Consider the following 22402-nt stretch of genomic DNA (forward strand, 5'->3'; position numbering starts at 1 on the left):
ATTATGAAAACTTTCAATCAATTAAGTACTTTAAACTAATTGAAATCGTATAACAGACATACTCTTTTAAAATCTTCAAATGATTCGCACTTCTCGACGCCCTATCCACAGGACACTGTCTGCAAAGTTTCTAACATATACAAAATACCATGACATAAGTACTTTGACCAGGCAACACTCCGAACTGAGATGGAGCTCGCCAATCCAGGTGGTAGCATGGGGACATCCTATAGCCAATGTCTTCCACTCATCTGTATACACCTGCGTGGCATGAAACGCAGCCCCCGAACAAAGGGGGTCAGTACGGAATATGTATTGAATATGTAAAGCATTACTGAATCGTAAACAAGGAAAGGTGTAACAGTAAACCAGATTAGAGGCAACCCGGGAGTAACCTGGAACAGCATTTTGAACCGTGCCATGTAGTGCCTTACACAAATTATAGCATACACATATAAGTACAACATACCCAAATTCTAGAATACACAATGTGAATATAGTATCACAATAGTCCCTTCGGACGGCCGCTTCCGGCATAGTAACAATGATGGGCCTTTCGGGCATGCCGCTTCCAGCATAACAATAATGATGGCCCCTTCGGGCATGCCGCTTCTGGCATAATAATAATGATGGCCCCTTTGGGCATGCCGCTTCCGGCATAATAATAATGATGGTGGTGTCAACAGAACTTAATCCACAATTATCAATACAAAGAAATGATGCTATGGAGTGTAAACATAAAGCGTAAATGAAACGAAATAGTAAAATCTCGTACCCCCTTCGGAGTGGTTTTGAAAATCAACTTTATGTTTCCTTTGGTACAAAATTAATTTTCTCGAAATCAGTAGTAAACCATAAACACGTTTCAAGTCAATCTAAGTTAGCATAAGAAAGTTATGGGCATTATTCGTTATAGAAACCTCCATGAACGTTTCCAAAACAATTCGACTTAGCATATGAAAGTTAGGAACGTTATTCATTATAGAAACCTCTACGAACATTTCCAAGACAATCCGAGACGATCTACGAAAGTTAGGGACATTACTACTTACAAAACTCTTTTTCAAAAAACAAGAACTCTTTATGCTTTGCTTGTTATTCAATCGTACAATAAGCTCACCTATACTAGGTATTCTTATATCAAGAAGTGAATAAGAATCATTAACAAGCTCAGAATCAAGAATAGAGTTACCCCAAGATACGTATCATAACTTACTTAGCTCTAGGACATGCCAAAAGAAAGAAAGGGTAAGCCTTACATACCTGTTCCACGTCCTATTAGCTACGCTTAATTGTCCAAGCTCGCTATCGCTAGTCTACATTCAAGAAGATTTACACAATCATTAAACACATCGTCACACACTTGTCATAGTCTTTCAAATAAATTCATTTATAATCTGCCGAAATTTCGGCAACATTTCCCCTGTAAATACAACCATCCCCGAGAATCCAACTCGGCCAATTTATCAACAACAATCCCAATAATCATGCCAACAACATCAACAATCAATTCAAGACGCATTCTAACGTTAGTAACTTTCTTCTACATAATTCGACAACATCCTATTTACATTCAAATCGACCGTATATAACCAAGCTAACAGCAATGATCTCACATTCAAGTGCTAATCCGAAATTCTTCTTACATGATTCAATAACATTTCAAACAATTCACACAATATTCAAAACAACCCAACCAACATACCACTTCACCCGAAACCTTCCAAATTCAACAAGAACGATAACAATACATTTCTTTCTTCCAAATTCATGAACTACACCAACAATCTACACATTAGCAATATCATTCATACAAATGTAAGAAACCATACTAATGTCACATTAACTTCTTGAACAATCCCACAACGATTACAAATTCTTTTCAAGACACCCAACCTCTATTTTTATTATGGAATCCACAATAACAACAATCAAACTACTAAATAAAAACCAATTCATCTTATCTTAGCAACATACCCTTATTCCGCCATGACCTATACATACATATTTCATGAATTTCATCCATTTCTACATACTACAACATGCACAAATCATCCATTACACATGAAGGGGAAGATTAAACCTTACCTTTATTCTTTGACTTCTCCACTCGGGTAGGGCTTATGAGTTGTCCAAATGAATGCTTTGCTTGCTCCAACAACTCCTCCATGTTAAGAAGGACCATCCAATTGGTTGGAATAAAAATAATTTTTCTTGATCAATATTTCCATGGCCTAGGTTTGGCCAAGCCATGGCCGAACACCCTCTTTCTCTTTTCTTTTCTTTTCTTTTCTCCAAGTTATATGTCTTGCTATGTAAGCCTTGTCCATATTTATAGTTAGCTCCAACAAATAAAAAGGTGGACACATGCCCCCACCCTTGTCTTGAGTCAATTGGACAAGACTTGGGTAGGACCCACACCTACACCAAGCCACACGGCCAACTTGGCCCTTCATGAACCTTCTTGAATATTTTGTGAAATTCCCTTTTTGCCCCTAGCCTTCCACAATATTACCATGAACCACTTTTCGAATTTCCCTTTTTACCCTTAGCCTTCCTCAATATTTTCATACTAATAAACAACTTGTGTATTAAAATAATTCCGTAAAATAGTCTTGTCCTTAACTTACCACAACTATCTTGAAATATCCGAATGTACAAAATGCGGGATATAACAGGCCCTCTCGGCAGTTTGTATGAATGACCCTTTCAACAACAAGAAAGTAAACGTGCAATAGCCCTCTCGGCATTTTGTATGAATGGCCCTCTTGGCAGCAGGAAAGTAAACATGCAATGGCCCTATCAGCAACCGGAAATATGATGGAGATAATAGATATGGCCCTTTTGGCAGGATAATCTTTCTTTCATTCATTGTGTTGGTTGTTGATCCTTATGGTCAAATACGCTTTGTTCATTTGTTTTGACCCTTTTGGTCGGATGTATCTTTGTTACCTATTCTTTGTATGACCCTCTTAGCTAGATATGTCTTGGTTGCTCACTCTTTGTATGACCCTTGTGGTCAGATATGTCTTTTCTTGTTTGCTTGTTACATGACCCTTTGTTCAGATGTGTCTTTGCCATTCATTCTTTTTCATGATCTTCGTGGTTAGATATGCTCTGTCAATTTGTTTTTGTAACTCTTGTTGTCAGACTTGCTTTTCGCCTTCGTTGTGAGTGAGCTGGTTGACGACGTGTCTGTTGTCCTGTTAAAAAAACCTGCATCCACAGAAAAATTGTGAGTTTCCTAAGAGGCCAATTAGCATCATTGTCCTCCCGTCTGGTGTCTCCTCTTCATGTTCCTTTGAACCCTCTTGGGCTCAGTATTTTGAGAGATGGTTTTAGAGCGTACTTATACTAATGGATATATTTTTTGAAAATCTGAAGTAAAAAATTATAAAGTGCGTGTCGTTTAATTTGAAAGTTTTTTTTTTTTGAAAAATCATTTTTCATGACATGTGTCTTTGAACGAGGCCTTCCGGCTCTCCCAAGAGGTATGCTTGCTGACTTCCGAACTGATAGAATTTTTGAGATTTTTCTCGAAAATTCTGTCCCAGTTTTCGAATCTGCTCTGAGTGGCCCTTGCTTTGTCTTGTTATTGTCACGACCCAACTCCGTAGGCCGCGACTATTGTCCGTGCTGGACACCCAAACGTACCCAATAACCCAAACTAGCATATCAGCAGAATATTTTTAAATGTAAAAATCAATTGGCGTTAGTAATTATCATAAATGAACCGACATAGTACATGGAAGCCGATAAGGCCGTCACAGATCATAGTAACCCAAAACATATACAGAACCCACACAAGTATGTCTACAGACCTCTACAGAACATAACAGAATCATAAGACGGGACAGGGCCCCGTTGTACCCCTGAATAGCGTACATATATACAATAGCAGAAGACTGTACCAAAATATAGGCTCCGGGTAAAGGAGCGCTCCAAAATAGCAGAATAAAGTCCTAAGCGGGCGGATCAGCAAACCTGTCATCTGTACCTGCGTGGCATGAAAACGCAGCCCCCGAAGAAAGGGGGTCAGTACGAAATATGTACTGAGTATGTAAAGCACGGAACGTAGTAAACAAAGTCATAATCGAAGCAGAAGATACAGAAAATGAACTAAATATCCAGATTAGCAAAATGCTGATCATATAGCATAAATAATATTCGCTGGAAACATATGTCGTACCTGGTCCCATTACGGAACAAGATCATAACCGAAACAGAACTTACAGAGAAGTGAGTGTAACATCCGAAGTATCAAATGCATATTTTCAAAACATGAGGAGTGTGTACAGAAACTTATACCATATCATATCCGACCCCTGCCAAGGGACTCGGCAAACAGAACGTGGCCACCCCCCGACGCTGGTGCCACAACACATAAGGATCAGAATAGGGGATAACCCCGTAGCATAGCATATCATATCAGATGACCATATCAGATCATATCATATCATACCAGAATAGTGTACATGGCACAGCATACTCCACAACCCATGTACATGTATACTTGCCCCCTCACATCGAGGCACGGCGAACAATGCAGTGGAAGTCGCTTGAGAACATATCCTGGCCCGGGCTCAGTGTGGGAAACATTGAGACATCCACGAATGGAGTAGTGAGAAACTAAATGCAATAAAAATACCATATATATTTCCAAAGACTCAATGAAGCATATCGAATGACAGATCAAATCAATGAAATCGAACGGAGTCATAGTAAGTGAAATTCGAATGTCAAAATGGGTTACGGAAGCATAATCTTTCTGAGATCGTTCCCGAGTTTCAAAACAATTCATAAGGCTTAATGAAATATTAAAACAATTTTTATTTAGTAGTTAAAAGAGTAGTTAGAATATTTCTTAAAAAAAAATGCTCGAAGACAAGTCATAAACACAAAAGGGTAAAATCGGAAATAGTGGGCCCACCTCGGGACAAACGAAGCGGTGGGCTCAAATTACGTATTTTAAGCTTATAAAGTCACCTACGGAGGTTCTGGGGACATTCCATAATTTTCTAGACAATTTGCGGAAGTTTGCACAATTCTTTCAATAAAGCATACTTATAGGGTTCAATTCCATTGAATGAAAAAGGGGTATTTTCAAATGCAGATTCCGATGAGCAGAATACTTTCCGAGGCTCAAATCCGATCCTGGTACACCTAGGACATGCCAAAAGAAGAATCGGGATAGCCTTACATACCTTTCTTGCCCTTTACGCTTGCCAAAACTCAAATCCCGTTTCGTCCAAAACCTACAAATGGTCACATTTACCAATTTACTATTCATAAGACTTAAAATTTCAACCTTAACCAATTCTTGTTTATAAAAATTTGGGCAGCATCTCCCCTACACATATAGCGCCCCCGAGAATTCAACTCGGCCAAAACAATCAACAACAACCCAACAACAACACCAACAACAACAATAATCACTACAAAACACAATATAACATAATTATTCATCTTTCCAACATCATGTCGTAACCTTCATTCCAACTTCGTATTTTCAAATCAATATCGACATTTTCATATTCATTACTAATCAAGATCATTACAATACAATTCGGAAGCATTTCATATCATTTCTACAAAATATTCACAAGATATACAAAATATACAAACTTTCCACCAAAACCATAATCCATCCAAAACTTCTAATCTTCAACCTACATATTCACAACATATTTCCATCTTCCAATTTCATTAACCATAATCATAATCCACACCTTAACAATTTCATTTTCATCATTACTTAAATCTACCATAAAATCACAAAACTTCCCATAACAACTTAACAACCAATCTTTCATGCCAATATGGACTATTATCCTTCCAAATTCACCAACTAACATAATAATTCACATTTAGAACTCCACTTCCATAATTACATAAAAACTTCATTAAAATCACATAATTTCCTATAACTATTTCCAATAATTTTCCATGCCAACTTGAACCATTTTCTTCCATTTCCAATATAAGGTCCACCACAACTACAACTAGAATACAACATAAAATTCAACTCATCTTATTTATACAACCTTACATACACATGCACACATGCAAACCCACTTTGTAAACTTTCTTATTCCCATAATTTCTACTCATTTCCATATACTACAACATAAACCAACCTTCAAAACATAGTAAGGAGGGATAAATTCTTACCTTTTCTCTTCAACTTCTTCACTTAACCCAAGTGTGAGATTGATGGAACAAGTGCTCTATTCTCCCAAACAATTGCACCAAGTTGTAGAGGGACCTTGATTTAGTAGGAATATAACAAGAAAATAATTTTTGGGACAAGATTTTGAGGGGTGAATTTTCCCATGGCCAAGCCGAAATGCCCTCTTTTTTTTGTTCTTGTTTTTCTCTTGTTTTTCCTCCTATTCTTTCTCTTAAAAGTTCTATGGAATTTGGATGATTAAGTGGTCTTTTATTCATTGACCACATGACTTAATTCCATGGGCTTGGATCATTTTTATGGACCATGGCCGAATGGCTCCTATTGGGCCTCTTCTTCTCCCTTTATTTTTCCATGGGCCTAATTCGGTTGGCCCCGAGTTGGCCTAGTCCACTGACCTTTCGACCTTAAAACGTTCATATCTCCTTGTACCGACGTCACCTAGGAACCCACGACCTATGGTTGGAAAGCTAATTCAATTATCTATAACTTCTATCTCTTGGTCTGTTTCCAAATTCCAAACTTATAATACCGTTTTTGCCCCCCAAAGGCAAGTTACCCGAAAACGTTTTCTTAAAAATATTCGTTTGGAGGACTTCCACTTTGATTTGGCCCAAGGGTCCTTCTTGAATTGTGTTTAACTTCACATATGTGATTCATATAATTTGTCACATGTCCCAAAAAAAAAATCTTGACGTGTGGGCCCCACCTCAACTTACAATTAATCCGACGTTCAAAAATACGGGATGTAACAGTTATGCAGGAATTTTTGAGGTTCTCTAAAAAATTCTGCCCCAGTGTATGGATTTATCTTGCCATTTTCTTTGTTGATTATTTTTGGTAGGAATTCTTGAGACCCTCTAAAAAATTCTGCCCTAGTGTAGAGTTGACGTCGGCTGATTCTTTCGCCGGTCATTGTAGCTTCACCTCATTGATTCTCTTTCTTTATTGTCGCTGAGGTTTCCTGTCACAGCTGGAATTCATGTCGAACGTAGTTTGGAATAGAGTAACTGAGTTTTGGTTTTACTAATAATTGGACCGGGTCCGATATGGACTGCCTACGTATCACACTGTGGGGAAGTCAGGTCATTGCGTAATTCATTATATAGATGATTTGTTTTTTTTTTCTATTTTATTGCAGAAGTGCGATTACAAGGAAATGATAATGCAGTTACAAGCAAATAGGATCCTAAACATAGTTCCTCCTGAGTGCGTCTGCATTGATAGCTTTGGGCCACTCTTGTCCGTCCATCTCGGCCAGGACTACGCTCCTCCTGAGAGTACATTTCTAACCATGTATGGTCCTTTCCAGTTTGGCCCAAATTTTCCTTTGTATTCTTCTTTGTGGGGAAAGACTCGCTTGAGCACGAGTTGTCCAATTTGGAAAAGTCGGGCTCTAACCCGCTCGTTGAAGGCTCGAGACATTCTTTATCTGTATAGCTATTCATGGCATATCGCCACCATTCTCTTTTCATCTATCATGGCCAGCTTCTCGTAGCGATTTCTGACCGATTCTGCATCATTTAGCTCTGCCTCTTGGATGATTCTGAGTGAAGGGATCTCTACTTCTGCGGGTATGACTGCTTCTGTACCGTAGATAAGGAGGTACAGGGTTGCCCCGGTGGAAGTTCGGGTTGTCGTTCTGTACCCCAACAAAGTATAAGGCAACTGTTCGTGCCAATTTTGGTAGTTGTAATTCATTTTTCTCACGATCCTCTTGATGTTTTTGTTGGCAGCCTCTATGGCTCCATTAATTTATTGTCGGTCAGCGGCAGAGTTTCTGTGGGTGGTCTTGAATTATTCACAGACGGCCTTCATCAAAGGACTGTTTAGATTGGAACCATTATCTGTAATGACGGACTCCGGTTCACCGAAACGACATATCAGATTATTTTTGACGAAGTCAACCATGACTTTCTTGGTAACTGATTTGTGTGAAGTTGCTTTTACCTATTTGGTAAAGTAGTCGATGGCGACTAAGATAAAACGATGTCCATTGGAGGCCGGAGGCTCGATGGGTCCTATGACGTCCATTCCCCATGCCACGAATGGCCAAAGCGAGCTTATCGCATGTAATTCTATGGGGAGACAGATCTGCGTGTATCTAGCACTGATGGCACTTCTGCACGAATTTGCACGAATCATGCTCCATGGTCATCCAGTAATATCCTGTCCTCAGGATTTCCTTAGAAAGGATGAATCCATTCATATGGGGTCTGCATGCCCCTGCATGCACCTCTGTTAGCAATTTTGTAGCCTCTTCGGCATCCACGCACCTGAGAAGCCCAAGTTCAGGTGTCCTTTTGTACAATACTTCTTTTTTTAAGAAGAACCCTTTAGCTAACCTCTTGATGGTGTTCTTATGATTTGCTAACCTCTCTGGGGGGGGTACCCTTCCTTCTCCAGGTATGTTTTGATGTCGGCATACCCTGGTTTGCCATTCGACTCGGGCTAGGCGTGGGCGCAGTGAGCCTGTTCTTCTCTCATTGTGATCTCTGGTGGATCAATGTGAGCACTCTCGGGGTCTGGATCATGGAGGCTATCATAGCCAATGCATCTACAAACTTATTTTGAACCCTCGGAGTATGCCTGAAATCAATACTCTTGAATCTCCCGCATAATCGTTGCACTAGATTTACATATGGGAGTATCTTATCATTTTGGTCGCCCAATTCCATTTCACTTGATTTATGAGCAAATCGGAGTCCCTGATTACCAACAACTCTTGTATGTTTATGTCCAACACCTTCCTGAGGCCGAGGATACATGCTTCATATTCTGCCATGTTGTTGGTACATCTGAAGTTGAGCTTTGCGGCCATCGGATAGTGTTATCTTGTTTATGATATTAATACTGCCCCGATGCCTGATCCTTTGTATTGGACTGCTCCATCGAAGAACAGTCTCCAACCTGAGTATGATTGTGTTACCTCTTCTTCCATAGCCATTACTTCTTCGTCTGGGAAGAAAGTCCGTAATGGTTCAAGTTTGTCATCGACGGGACTTTCTGCCAGCAAGTCAGCTAGGGCTTGTCCTTTGATTACCTTTTGTGGTATGTATACGATGTCGAATTCACTCAATAGCATCTTCCATTTAGCCAATTTTCCCATGGGCATCGGTTGCCAAAAAATGCATCTTAATGGGTCCATTCTGGATATGATGGGAGTGGTGAACGCCGATAGGTAGTGCCTTAGCTTTTGAGCGATCCAGGTCAGAGCGCAATAGGTTTTTTCTACTAGTGTAAACCGTGCCTCGCAGGATGTAAACTTCTTGCTTAGATAGTAGATGGCATGCTCCTTTTTGCCCCCTTCATCATGTTGAGCGTGCATGCACCCGAAAGCATTTTTTGATACCGATAGGTATAGTAACAGAGGGCTCCCTGACTTAGGTGGTACTAAGACGGGAGGATTGGAAAGATATCTCTTGATTTTGTCAAATGCCTGATTTTGTCAAATGCTTCTTGGCATTCTTCTGTCCAATTCGTGGGAGCGTCTTTCTTGAGCAATTTAACGATTGGCTCCATAATCACAGTTGACTGGGCTATGAACATTCCAATGTAGTTTAACCTTCCCAAGAAGCTCATGACTTCTTTCTTAGTCTTGGGAGGTGGTAGCTTCCGAATTGCTTTGATTTTGGTAGGATCCAGTTCGATACCCCTGTGGCTGACTATGAATCCTAGCAACTTACCCGCAGGCACTCCAAATGTGCACTTTACAGGGTTCAACCTTAGATTGAACTTGCAAAGTCTGTCAAAGGACTTGCGCAAGTGCATGGTATGATCTGAGCTTTCCCTTGATTTTGTGATGACATCATCCACATAGACTTCAATCTCTCGATGCATCATGTCGTGGAACAAGGTTGTCATAGCTCTCATGTATGTAGTATCGACATTTTTTAGGGTGAACGTCATTACCCTATAATGATAGACTCCCCAAGGGGTGATAAAGGCTGTCTTCTCAGCGTCTTCTTCACTCATCAGTATTTGATAGTGCCCGATGAAACAATCCACGAATGACTGTAGCTCGTGTTTGGCGCAGTTGTTTATTAGAATGTGGATGTTTGGGAGAGGAAAGTTGTCTTTTAGACTGGCCCGGTTGAGATCTCGGTAGTCTATACAAATTTGAACCTTTCCGTTCTTCTTGGGTACTGGGACTATGTTGGCCACCAAAGTGGGGTAGGATGTCACTTCCACTATTCCAGAGTTGATCTGCTTCTCTACTTCGTCCTTCATCCTGATACTCATGTCCGACCTAAATGTCCGCATCTTTTGTTTAATCGGGGTAAAACCTTATTTGATGTGTAATATATGGGCCACTATATCTGCGTATGACCAGGCGAAGACGTCCACACATTCCTTCAACAAAGCTATGACCTCCTCTTTCTGTGGAGCTCCCAAGTGAGCACTGATTCATGTCTCTTTGACATCCTCTTCGTTGTCGAGGATGATCACCTCATTTTCTTCCATATTTGGCTTCTTATTATCTTCTAATTCTTCTAATTCCTCTACCAGTCCCTCTGGCATCATCATCGCTTCATCGTACTCCTCGTACTCCTGCTAACTATTTTCCTCATTCGTTTCACGACACTTCATTACATTTTCGGATATTTTATTACAGTTACTACTGAAAAGGCGAGGCAAAGTAAAGTTAGGCTTATTCATTATTCATTATGCGTGGTTAGTTAGAAAAATTTCATTTTTATTATCTAATAATAATAGCAGTTTTACGTAGACCGAGGCTTTTCATTAATTCAAGGGTAATCGATTACAAACTGTGGTCCTAGTTCGAAACAACGTCGGACCATTTTCATTTTTTAAACATCGCTAAGTAATTTAGAAAAAATGGTCATTTGGGCCTCGACCGATGCCGCTGTTTTTTAGCAAAAGATTTTAAGGAAAATCCATCTCTCTATCGAGGAGCCAAGAGAGGAGTAGATGTCCAATTATTCACGCGCTCTCCTGGCCTTAGACTGCGTACGGTGAGCGTCTCCTGGCTTTTCTCAATGATTGCATAGCATCCTTCTTCTTGAAAAAGCAATTCGAGATAACCATTAGCTTCTCCTCCATTTTGTGCTAATGTCTTCGTAGGAAATGACTGTTACAACCCCGGAATTGGCTGTGGTAGATTCCCCGCTCTGGGTTTTCTTCTGATGGCTTTTGTGATCTCATCCTTGCTAGGAGCATACCCCAGACCGAAGTGATAGTTTTCTTCGGGAATTGGCACAGGTTCCGTTATGCCTTCCAAATCTCTCCCCAGGCCTCTCCCCATTTCAAAACCGTTTCTCAGCATAGCTGAGGCAATCAATTTTTTAGATTGCCGGCATCGGTTCACCAATCTCTATTTCTAAATGGGTGGCTCCTACATATTCCACCACGTGGAAGCTCGATTTGTTGGGACTCCTTTCGATCACTGGTACAATGTTTTAAGGATATCTCTGGGTATCCTTCTCAGCTTCGACCACAATTTTCTGGCCCTTCCATTCAAAGCTTATGGCCTGGTACAGGCTTGATGGTACTACACCAGCGGAGTGGATCCAGGGTCTTCCCAAGAGTATGTTGTAATTGGTAGTGATTGCCATGACTTGGAATTCTACTGTGAAGGAGGCAGGCCCAACCTGGATTTGTAGGTCCATTTCTCCCAAGAAATCACTTAAGGATCCAACAAATCCCCTAACGTTCGTCTCGCTATGGTGAATCTTGCCTATGTCATAGCCACGCTGCATCAATGTGGTTACGGGGCAAATGTTGAGGCCCAACCCATTATCCTCAAGTACTCTCCCTATGGCTCTGTCGCGGCATTCTAGGGTTATATGGAGGGCTTTGGTGTGGGAGGTCCCATCCACTGGCAATTCTTCTTTGGAGAAACATATTTTCTGTTCTCCAATTATATGGGCCACTAGTCCAGCTAAATCTTCACTACTTGTACCAGCTGATACATGTGCATTATCTAATACATTCATGAAGGCGTGCCTGTGTGACGGCGAGTTAGCTAATAATGATAACACCGAGATTTGTGCTAGCATTTTCTTTAAATGCTCAATAATGAAATAATCTTTTGGCTGCATGCACCGCTAAAAATCTTTGGCTTCCCCTTTGGTTATCGCCTTTTTCGGGGTATTTTCTTTCCTTGTTGCATTCTAGGCCAATTCTTCAAGAGTGTAGGATCTTCCTGCACGATTCATGCCTTGGGTCATAGCAGCCTGCACAGTGATTGACTTTTTGGTGTTAGGCACAATCTGTTGTGCCACCTGGGCTATCACAAGTGTTGGAACCAAAGTCCTGAACATTGGTTTAACCTCAGGAACGCTCGGACTGGGGATCAAGACATTGAATTTGGGACGTTCCTAAAGTGTGAGGGAAGCCACTGTCTGTTCCAGAGACTCGACCATTTTGGGGGCCAACGCCCCGCAAGCTTCCCAGTCTTCGTCTTCTCTATCATGTGAACCCTGTTGTTTCCATGATTCGATAATGGGTTCGTGTTCACGTTGGGAGCTGCAGCTTCCAGGATGATTTCTCTTTTGTCGATTAGATCTTGGATTTTGTGTTTCAGATTTATGCATCTTCCGTGCTATGCCTATTCCCTCATGAATGGTAAGCACAAGTCTGATCAACCTTGTAGAACCGACTTTCGGGTTGTGCTGATTTTGTTGTGACTTTCTGGATCAATCTAGCAGTCAGTAGTCTTTTAAAAATTCGAACCCTCAGCTTGAGGAGGGTCGTGAATTCTCTTACTGGACTTTTCTCAAAAGCTGGACGTGGAGCATTATATGCTGGGGCGGTGTTTGATTTTGGTAATTTTGGGGTTGATAGGCCTACAGTGGGTTGTTTTGCGGTGGGCGGTAGTTTTGCTGGGGTGGTGGTTGGTACATGTGTTGTGGTGGTGGTTGATAAACAGGATCGGACACACGGACACTGGGCGGAGCCTTGTAGGCTGGTACAGTAGTGGAGAAGGTTGGTTGCGTGAAATATACGGGTGCTAATCTGTACGAAGGAGCAGAGTAATTCACGAGGGGTGGAGTTTGGTGAGAATATTGTCGTCTTTTTTGGGTTTTGGTTCAGAATGTGGGATATGCTCTCCACGTCCTCTTTCTTTTTGTGAAAGACTCCTGCAGCGGCCTGTCCAGACGCTTTGTTGAAGATACTAATGATCTTTCTAGATTTGAGGCCATCTTCTATGGCCTCTCCCATTTTTACCAACTCAGAAAATGGCTTCCCGGCGATGGATAACATCCTATCCTACAAGTCAGGCTCTTGTGAACTGATGAACACAGAGACTAGCTCTCCCTCACACATTTGCGGCTGCACACGGGCTGCTTTGGCCCTCCATCTGCTGGCGAATTCTCTATAGTTCTCATTTGACTTTTGTCTAACCTTCTCCAGGTAGTAGCGGTCTGGTACGGTTTCAACATTGAAATGAAATATCTCCATAAAGGATTCTGCCATGTCTTTCCAAAGGAGCCATTGGCACATGTCCTATGTGATGAACCATTCGGCTGCTTCTCCAGTCAGGCTACGACTGAATAGTAGCATGATCAAAGGTTCATTCTTCTTCACTCCGACAAACTAGTCGCAATATGAATGGAGGTGTGCTTTGGGATTCCCCGTCCCATTGAACATTTCAAATTTTGGAATTTTGAACCCTTCAGGAAGGTCCAAATCTGGGTGCATGCATAAGTCGTCGTACCTTAGGCCTGTGGCCTTTCTTGCAGAACTATTGGATTTCTAGCAACTCCTCCATTTTCCTCTCAATGTCTTTCTCGCGTCTGTCTTGTTCAGCCCTCCAAGTCCTTTTCATTTCCTCGTAATGATCCAACTCCTTGTGTCCCAAGGAGGATTCATTTGGGATGTTGGGAGTGAAGAAGGACACTTGGTGAGTGGGATGGTTAAACGGGATAATGGCGGTTTGCCGAGCCGGTGGGGCTGGTGCATGAGCCTAGCTTGCCGGATTGAAGAATACAGACTGAGGGATTTGGTACGAGGGGACTGAGTGGGTGGTTCCCAGAACTTGGGTGTTTTTAATTAGTGGTGGGGTACAGTAAGAGGGGCTAGCATGGTTTGGATTGGCAATGTTTGGTGGAGATGGCATAGTTTCTAGTGGGTAGACAGGAAAGTGGTCGGGCATCGAAGAGCTCAATGAGGGGAAGGGAGGAGGGGGCCTCCTTCCTTTAGTGAAGGCATTCCATTCAACATCAGTCGCCTCCCTTCTGGCTACCTTTTCTTGAAGAGTGGCGATGGTAGTTAACAATATTGCAATCACGTCCTCCTGGGATGCTGGTTCTTGTTAGTCCTGGGTGTCTCCGTTGCGGAGAGCGAGCTCATTTCTTGCTTCTTCGAGGGTACCATTCATTTTGTCTTTTCCTTTATTGGAGAGGGATGCTAACACGGCCTTGGATGTCGTGAAGTATGTCGGCTTTCAATATTACACTAATCGGCCCTTTTCTATAAGATAAGAGTAACTCAACGTTAAAGAAAGTTTGTTTTTGGATATCAAATATAAAAGCAAGATATCACATATGGGTATTTAAAGTGCATGTAGCACATAAAGTCATACATTGAAGCTTGAATACTTTTGATCCGATGTTCTAAAGGCTCGGGTATTACGGGCTTTTTATGTTTGGGTGGATCTTGGATCAGTGGTTTTGCGGTTGACTTACTACGGTGAGTCGTTCGACCTGCCACAAAAAAATTTAAGCAAACAGGGGGTAAAATTGTAATTTAAAACATGAAGGGACCGCGTCTTACATAAACTGCCTACATATCCCACCGGGGGAAATCACGCCCTACGGAATTCGGTCAAAAAAGAAGGATATACATTTCTTCCTAAATATCCTTTGGCTAATCCTAACTATAGACATCCCAGACCAGGCCCGATTAGGGCTTTCCGCGTATCCCTCCATAGGGACATTAGGTCGGCGCGGCTCCTTTACATTTGTGAGGGTAAGGGCAACATTTGTGCAAAAGAAGGGGACACCTAATATCTACCCAAAAGTAGAGCTCTGCAAGTCGCTGTCCTTATGAACTTGCTCTCTCATATCGATCTCTCTTCTCCTCAAAACCATGGTGGGAGTAGGACCAAGATCTATCCGGTCCTGATCATATTTTCGAGCTCAAGTTTGAAAGTATGGCATTCTTCAACATCATGTCCCCTAGCTCCAGTCTGGTATAAACAAAACTTGTTCCTATTGGGCCCTAGTGGCGTGGGCTCGTAGACAGGTTCCACGGGTCTGATTTTATACAACGAGGCCAAAGTCGCGAAGAGGCGAGTGTATAATTCCTCGAAAAACGTGAAATTATACTGACATACATGAGTCTCAAGGGTAACTCCCTCTCCTAGGAAAGTAGGGTCATGGACTAGCAAGGTATACGGCTCCGACAAAGTCCCGATGATCCTGTCATCGATCAAACGAACAATCCTTTTCCTCAAAGCCAAACATTTGTTCAAGGTATGGCCCGCCTAATTAAGGTGGAACGGGCACTTTTTGTAGTCATACACCAAGTTAGAAACTGGTAGCCTAGCCTTAATGGTGCAATCCATCCTGGCGGCCATCATTTTCCTGAACACTTCCTTGCAAGTGACCGGCAGAGGAGCTACTCTGAATAGGGAGGATCTGACTCTGAAGGTTATGCTCCACGGAGTAGGTGTAGGAAGGTTTTCCCATCCAAAGTTCTCTGACGCCATAGTAAAGGCGGCAGGCATCTGCATGGGTGAAGGTGCATCAAAAAATCCATTCTCTCCTCAGTGGGGGCAAAATAGCCAGATTTGTTATCCGCATTGTTCCCTTGGAATTCGGGAAACATATCAAAGGGGTTCTCCCCTCCTTCGGCCCCTATGTCGATAGGCTCTGGTTTCTCCATGTCCTGAGGCTCTTCCTCTTCCTCCTCTGGCTCTTCTTCTTCCTCTTTCTCTGGCACTTTTTCTTTAATGGGCTCAGGATCCTTCTCTTAGGGCTCTGTCTCTTCTTGTGGGTCCGATTCAAACACCCACGGATTCGACCTGACTATTTGTTCCCCATTTGTCCCTTCCAGGGTTCCTTCTCTGGGTGTTACAAGCCTTCTCTCTAGTGGTATGTAGTCTAGCACCAATTACTTCACTTCCTCAGGGACGTTTCCATAGTATTACTCTTGGGGTATGCCTTCTGGCGGGTTCCCAACCATGCCTAGTAATCCATCTACCTCCTTAATTTTCTTTCCTATTTCCTGGAGGTGCTTTTCCATCTGCAGCACCTTGTCCCGCAGCATCTCAGTTGTCTCCCCTAAAGTCCGCGCTTGTTGCCCCCCTTGATTGGCTACCGTTAGTCAACCTTTAGTGGAGATAAATTCGGGTAAGTTTTAAGCCTCATGGTTTTTCTTTTGGGTATGTAGTTTAGATCATCGGAACAATAGTATTCAAGCTTTGATATATGACCACACACATAACAAATAGGCAAGTGAAGCACGTAGCAAGCTAGCAGGTAATTTGTAGATATTTATACTACTCGTGTTCCTAAGGCCTTTTTGAGTTAAGGCTTTCTTAATCGCTTGAAACATGTAAGTGCCATTTGTGAAGATGAACTATTACCCCGAAAAAGTCATCATGATTTAATAAATAATAATATCTTCCCTGAAGGGATTACAAAAGTGATGATAAAGCCGACATGGGGCTTATAATAACAAAAGCAGTAAATCAGGGAGGTCCTCCAGCGGCTGATGTCGACGGTTGGCTTGTCTTGGCCTTCTAGACCCTTCGAAGGGTGGTCTAGATACCAGGACATGCCTGATATAACTTCATTTTGACAATCACCGGTTCTGTTTCTTCCAAGATCCTAGCATTCTTTCATACGCTCCTCTTCTTGGGCTTTTTGGGGAGGTGTGGGCCCTGGTGTAAGTGCACGAGCTAAGTGTCCCTGTAGCCACGCATAATACCCTGGGTCACACCCTACTTCGAACCTATCTGGAGGTAAAGTATTTAGGCCCCAACTCACGCGGCCATTCCATTCCTTGAGAATTATACCAACGTTCTTGATATTCTGTTTTGTGTGCTCAATGATGAACTGCTCGGGCTCCCTACCTGAGGTATTACTTGCCTCCTACCGAACTGCCTAAAAACCCGAGATGGATAATAAGGTCGGATTCCATGGACCCCAACTAGCGGCACAAAGGGGCTATTCCTGCCTCGAACTACCATATTTTCGGATATAAAGTCAGGAAACATCCAATGGATCCGATCCTTAGTCAAGTCGGTCTATCCTGTATTGTCGACTCCAACCTTGAACCTCCTTGGCCATGTTGATGTATCTGATAATCCACTATTACAGCAACAGATTACATCCCTGGAAGTATCAAAAATGGTTCCGGCATTTGTCTAAAGCTCGAAAGATGTCGGCCAAGATGATGGGAGCCAAGTCAAAATATCTTTTTTCTTGGTCTTTGGTTATGTCATAGAAGATTGCATGGGCCAGGTAGATCACCCGGGTGTCTATGGTTAATGATCCGTCCTGTGGAAACACCATAGTGCCTAACAAGGCTATGGCGAAGGCTAAATGCCTAAAGGTCTCCCATTCTTCTCGACTTTGGAATTCCCTTTGATATAGAGTATACCCAGTGACATCCTCGAACCTCCGGTACAAATCCCTAAAGGCTACGGTGGGTCTTTGTGCCCAGGATGCCTTAGTTAAAGCAAGAAACTTCATGATATGGCTGACGGTGGGCCTCTGTGGAAATAACAGATTATGATCTGGCTTGTGTCGCCTCCTTAGACAGGTTCCATTGCTGTCTATGGAATCCTTAATCTCTTCTAAGGTTGGAGTCATTTCAATATTACCAAAATGGAATAACATTTCCTTGTCATCCCAATGCCCAACCAATACCTCTATCAGCTCCAGGCGGCCTTTTATTATCATGATAGAGGGTAAGTGTCCTCAAGTGCAACAATTTTTTCTTTAGTGGGCATCACCTAACCATTCATACCAAGCTCTTAGCAACTCTGGAGCCTCAGTGACAATGTCAAAACGGATTCTGTGTTCCATCACAAAACAAAACACGGTTATGGTTCCCCCATCCCTGTAGGATCAATGGTTAATCACATAGGCACAAACATGATTCCATATAGCACATAAATGAGATACAGTATTTTTCAGGTCGTAAACCGTCCAGACACAAAGTAATCTCTTCTTAATGAGCCTTAGGTAGGTCCGAGTTACCAAAGGCCCGTCTAAGTGTAAATACTCTAGTTCAGTAGGGATTTGACTTAGCTCTATCCTAGTTTTCACTAAAGTGGGTTTTTACGAAAGATCGGGAACCCGAGCGGACAACTAGGGCTAAACTGTTAGGACTGTTGGATGACTGCGAACCAACCCCACCTCATAACGGCTCCAAAATAAATTTTTGGTTTTATACTGAAGGAACGACCGTGTGCTCTGCGAAGTTACCTTTGGAACAAAGTGTAAAAATAAATGCTAGGAGTGGCGGAGTTATGATGTACATGCAATGACAGTTGACAATTGTGAGAAGTAAACACATAGACAGTTAAGGCAAAATAGCCATGTTATATTAGAATCCTTATGGTTAGAACATTTAACCCCCTAGCAGAGTCGCCATCTGTAAGGGTTCGCATTTACGAGGGTGCATAAAAGCTACTACTACAACAGTATGCAATCACAAGGAAATAACAAAAACTGCAGCACACCAATGTAAGGTAAATAAAAAAGGAACAAGGCACATGGTCATGGATGAGATAGCATGGGCTGTGGTATACAAATGTGAAGTGGACAAGAACAAGAAATCAAAGAACCTAACCATGGAGGGACACATACAAACTGTAACACATAAGGGAGGTAAGCAAGTACTAAATCAAATAACCATGAAGTGGACTAAAGCAGTTTACTTCTTGCAGATAAGGGGCACACAAAGCAAGTTAAGATGTATGGACATGGCAGGGACAGAGGCAGGACTAGGAACCTTCTGTGTTTGAGTTGTCATGTAAAAAGCATGGTATCATATAGAGGTGGTTAATATAGTTAGGACAAGCAAACAAGACATGGTCAAGACAAGTTGACATCTCACACTTCTGCTAATCCCTTCCCTTTGTATCTACTTAAACATATATGCACACTTGCTCTTTTTTTAGTCAACTCATCCATCACCCTAAGAGTATATAACTCTAACTTCTAGGAACAAAATCTATGTGGTCCCAAGGTTCTTTACAATGAGCACACAGCCCCACAGGCTATAGAAGTGCCATGGTGCCCTTTATGTGAAGGAAAGGTGTTATAAACCAAGCTAGGCTTGATTTTCCCTTTATCCTTTCTCCAGGGCACTCTTAAAAAAAGGCTTATCTTAGGTTATGTGGCCTTAGCTCACTCTCACTTCCTTGTGATAAGGTGGAAAACTAGTTTTCTCAAACTATTCACAGCCAGTAATTCAATCCCAAAAAAGTTCGAACACATGTTCATATAAACAGACATAATCATTTAAACTAAGGTCATGACCATTTCTCAAACTCCTCAAGGCATCACTAAGCTAATTCAGAATCATAGCATGGGTCTGCTCACTATTAACAGGTTACTCAGGCCCTTTTGACTTCACAGAATTACAAAAAATAAGTCTACACTCCCTATAGGTTATGCTATGTCATAAGCCCTATTCAAACTAGCCCCATGGATGTACACAACCAAATTAGCAAGCAATAGTAGTTCAGCACACAGGCAGAGCATTCTCATAGATGCAGAAAGCCAAACAATCAAGTAGTGACACTAACCATGTAAGCAAACTATCAGAATCTCAAATTAAAGGTACAAAACAAGTCTATAGAGGGCACAACAGGTAGGTTTCCACCTTGGGCATTACATTAATTCATTTCAGAAAAAAAAAAGATCCTTGGAAGAGTTTGTTACTTAAAGTACACATTTAGACTTAGTGGTTTTAGCTCACATCCCTTTTTACAAATCCCAGCATATAACAAACATGTCTGCTCACTAGAACCAATGTCAATTCACACATAGATGTACCCTCAGAACCTTTAGGGAAATTGATTTCAGGAGCATATTATGTAAGCAATCAGTCAAAACAGTCTTGAATCAATTTTAGTTCCTAGTAATGGTTCTTCAACTATTTAATCTAAGAAAATCTTTCAAAAAGGGGGAAAAATAAAAAAGGTTTATAGCATGGTCAGGTTCTCACAATAAAAGACTCAATCATCATCACAAAGAAACAGGTTCCCAGGTGTAAAGTATGGGTGCACAAGTTAAGGAGAATTTGAATGCACATGATCATAAGTAAAAACAAGCGGCAAGCAACAAGGTTATTACTCAGTCCTTCTATGATATTGGCTTGGATTACCAGTAGTACACTTCCCAATCCTATTTCCTTACCAAGTACCGAACTCGGACAACAACAGCGCAGACAACCAATCACCCCAGATTAAAATCTTTTTTAGAAGACATAGTGAAAATACATGACTTAATCTTTACAAGTACTGGCAGAACATTATTTAACTCTAAGTGTATCTCTTCCCCGGATTTAGCTAAGCTTTCCTAATCCACCTAAGGTCCTTGTGTGTCCCAGAACCATGAGAAGAAGGTTCAAAGAATAAGAAGAAGCCTCGGTGTCCTGAAAGGGAAGTGGGATAGGGTGGGGTCATCACCTCCCCATTTCCTTTTCCTGAATCTCTTTTTAGTAAAAAGGGATCCTAGGTTCCACTGGTCACTACCTCCAGTTCATGCCCATGCTCACTTTTTACTCTCCCAAGACCTTTCCCTCTTCTGACCTGATCTTTATACCCCAGCTGTAGCACTAAGAGCCTTGGGAAGGTTTAGAATAACTTTTCACTATCACAAGTTTACCACAGTTGACTCATTAAACCCTATCCAAACTTTAAAGGTCTTATGGCCAAGTTACAAGCAGGACCACTAAAACAGACCCAACATAAATATTTCGATGACAGTGACACAGATTAATGTTCAAGACAATCTCAATCCAAAGCTCTCATCATGAATGATTTTGTTCTTTATATCACACATCATCTCAAAGCATTTATGTTCTTCTTCAGGACAAATTCACACATAATAAAGCAAGACAGGATCCAATGCAACTCATTTTAGCTTTACAAAAATCCTGAATATCACCATTATTCTCCCTCTTGGCAATGACTACTATTCATTTTAACAGTTAGACCGTAGCTTCCAAAACAGTACAAACAGTTTCACAAAAGGACCTGGACAGACTTGCACTAAAACTTTCCCATTATTTCCCATTATTTCCCTTCTTCTTTTATCTTTTTTTAATTCTCAAGTCTTAAGTGATCAGCCTTGGTCAAGATAACTTCTCTACACATAGAACATACATACCTTTTGTTAACCTACGACCCTTTTGAAGTTCTTTCCTAATGTCATTTTGAGAATCTGGCATCTCATCATTTGAGTTAAACCAAGTATGACTATTGTCCACACTTAACAAACCTGTTTTACTAGTTAGTTTACCATTTTAGACAAAACAAAGATCCTCTTAAGGCTATCCTATGTCCACTTTTCATTAACAGTGCCAAAGACCCTTCAAACTACCCAGATGCACCCTCATTCAAAAAATATCACTCGAAGATCAATTCAAATAGGTCATAATAATCACTATCTAATCCAAGCTGTCATAATTAGAAGCCATCAAACAAGTATGGGATTGACAAACCATTAGCATAACACTAAGCATATTATTAATGCAAGACTACATTTAACTACATATATAACACTCAACCACACCAAACTGTCGTTAACTTAGGTAGGAACTTAAATAAAAAAATGGACTTGGAGCCTCCTTTGTGCTTCAAAAATCGAACTCAGCCACACAAAATATATGACACGAAAACAAAATAAAATTTTAGAACTAGAAAAGACTCAAACCCTTTTAGTTAAAGTCTAAATAGCACTTAGTGAAGCCAAAATTTAGAGTAAAACTCAAAGTTCAAGCCTGTTAAGGTTGTCAAACTTGTTTTAATGGTGAGGGATGGGGTTCTATTTATAGAACCCCAGAACTTGTCTCAAATCTTACAAAAAAGATATGGGACTTGTGGGTTTTCCACAAGTCTTCACTTGAATTCAACCCTACACGGTCCAGATTGAAATGAAACTACAATCAACAACTCATTTTCACCTTAAAACCATTGTAAATTGATGATAAATAAAGAAATTACAAGGATTGTACCTTAAAGGAGCGTTTGGACGGATTTTGTGGAGAAGGAGTATGGAAAAG

The 22402-nt window shown here is 41.3% G+C and overlaps 1 protein-coding gene across 8 annotated transcripts in view; it reads right to left on the reverse strand.

The window, feature by feature from the left end:
* LOC132603309 (uncharacterized) overlaps positions 1-22402 on the reverse strand; it is a 51196-nt gene that overhangs the window by 5001 nt on the left and 23793 nt on the right. For 3 of the 8 annotated variants that reach the window (XR_009568144.1, XR_009568147.1, XM_060316307.1), the window contains exons 3-4: positions 5205-5255; positions 3707-3997 (exon numbers count right to left, since the gene is read on the reverse strand). Coding sequence is in view for 1 of the 8 variants with exons in the window: in XM_060316307.1 (XP_060172290.1) it covers positions 3988-3997; positions 5205-5255 (61 nt within the window). In the remaining 7 variants the exon portion in view is untranslated. Of the gene's footprint in view, positions 1-62; positions 262-3706; positions 3998-5204; positions 5256-22402 lie in introns of those variants that run through there. The other 5 variants (XR_009568141.1, XR_009568143.1, XR_009568142.1 and 2 more) reach the window with 2 other exon arrangements.

The sequence above is a fragment of the Lycium barbarum genome, chromosome 7 (genome assembly GCF_019175385.1).
Source record: "Lycium barbarum isolate Lr01 chromosome 7, ASM1917538v2, whole genome shotgun sequence".
Lineage (NCBI taxonomy): Eukaryota > Viridiplantae > Streptophyta > Magnoliopsida > Solanales > Solanaceae > Lycium > Lycium barbarum.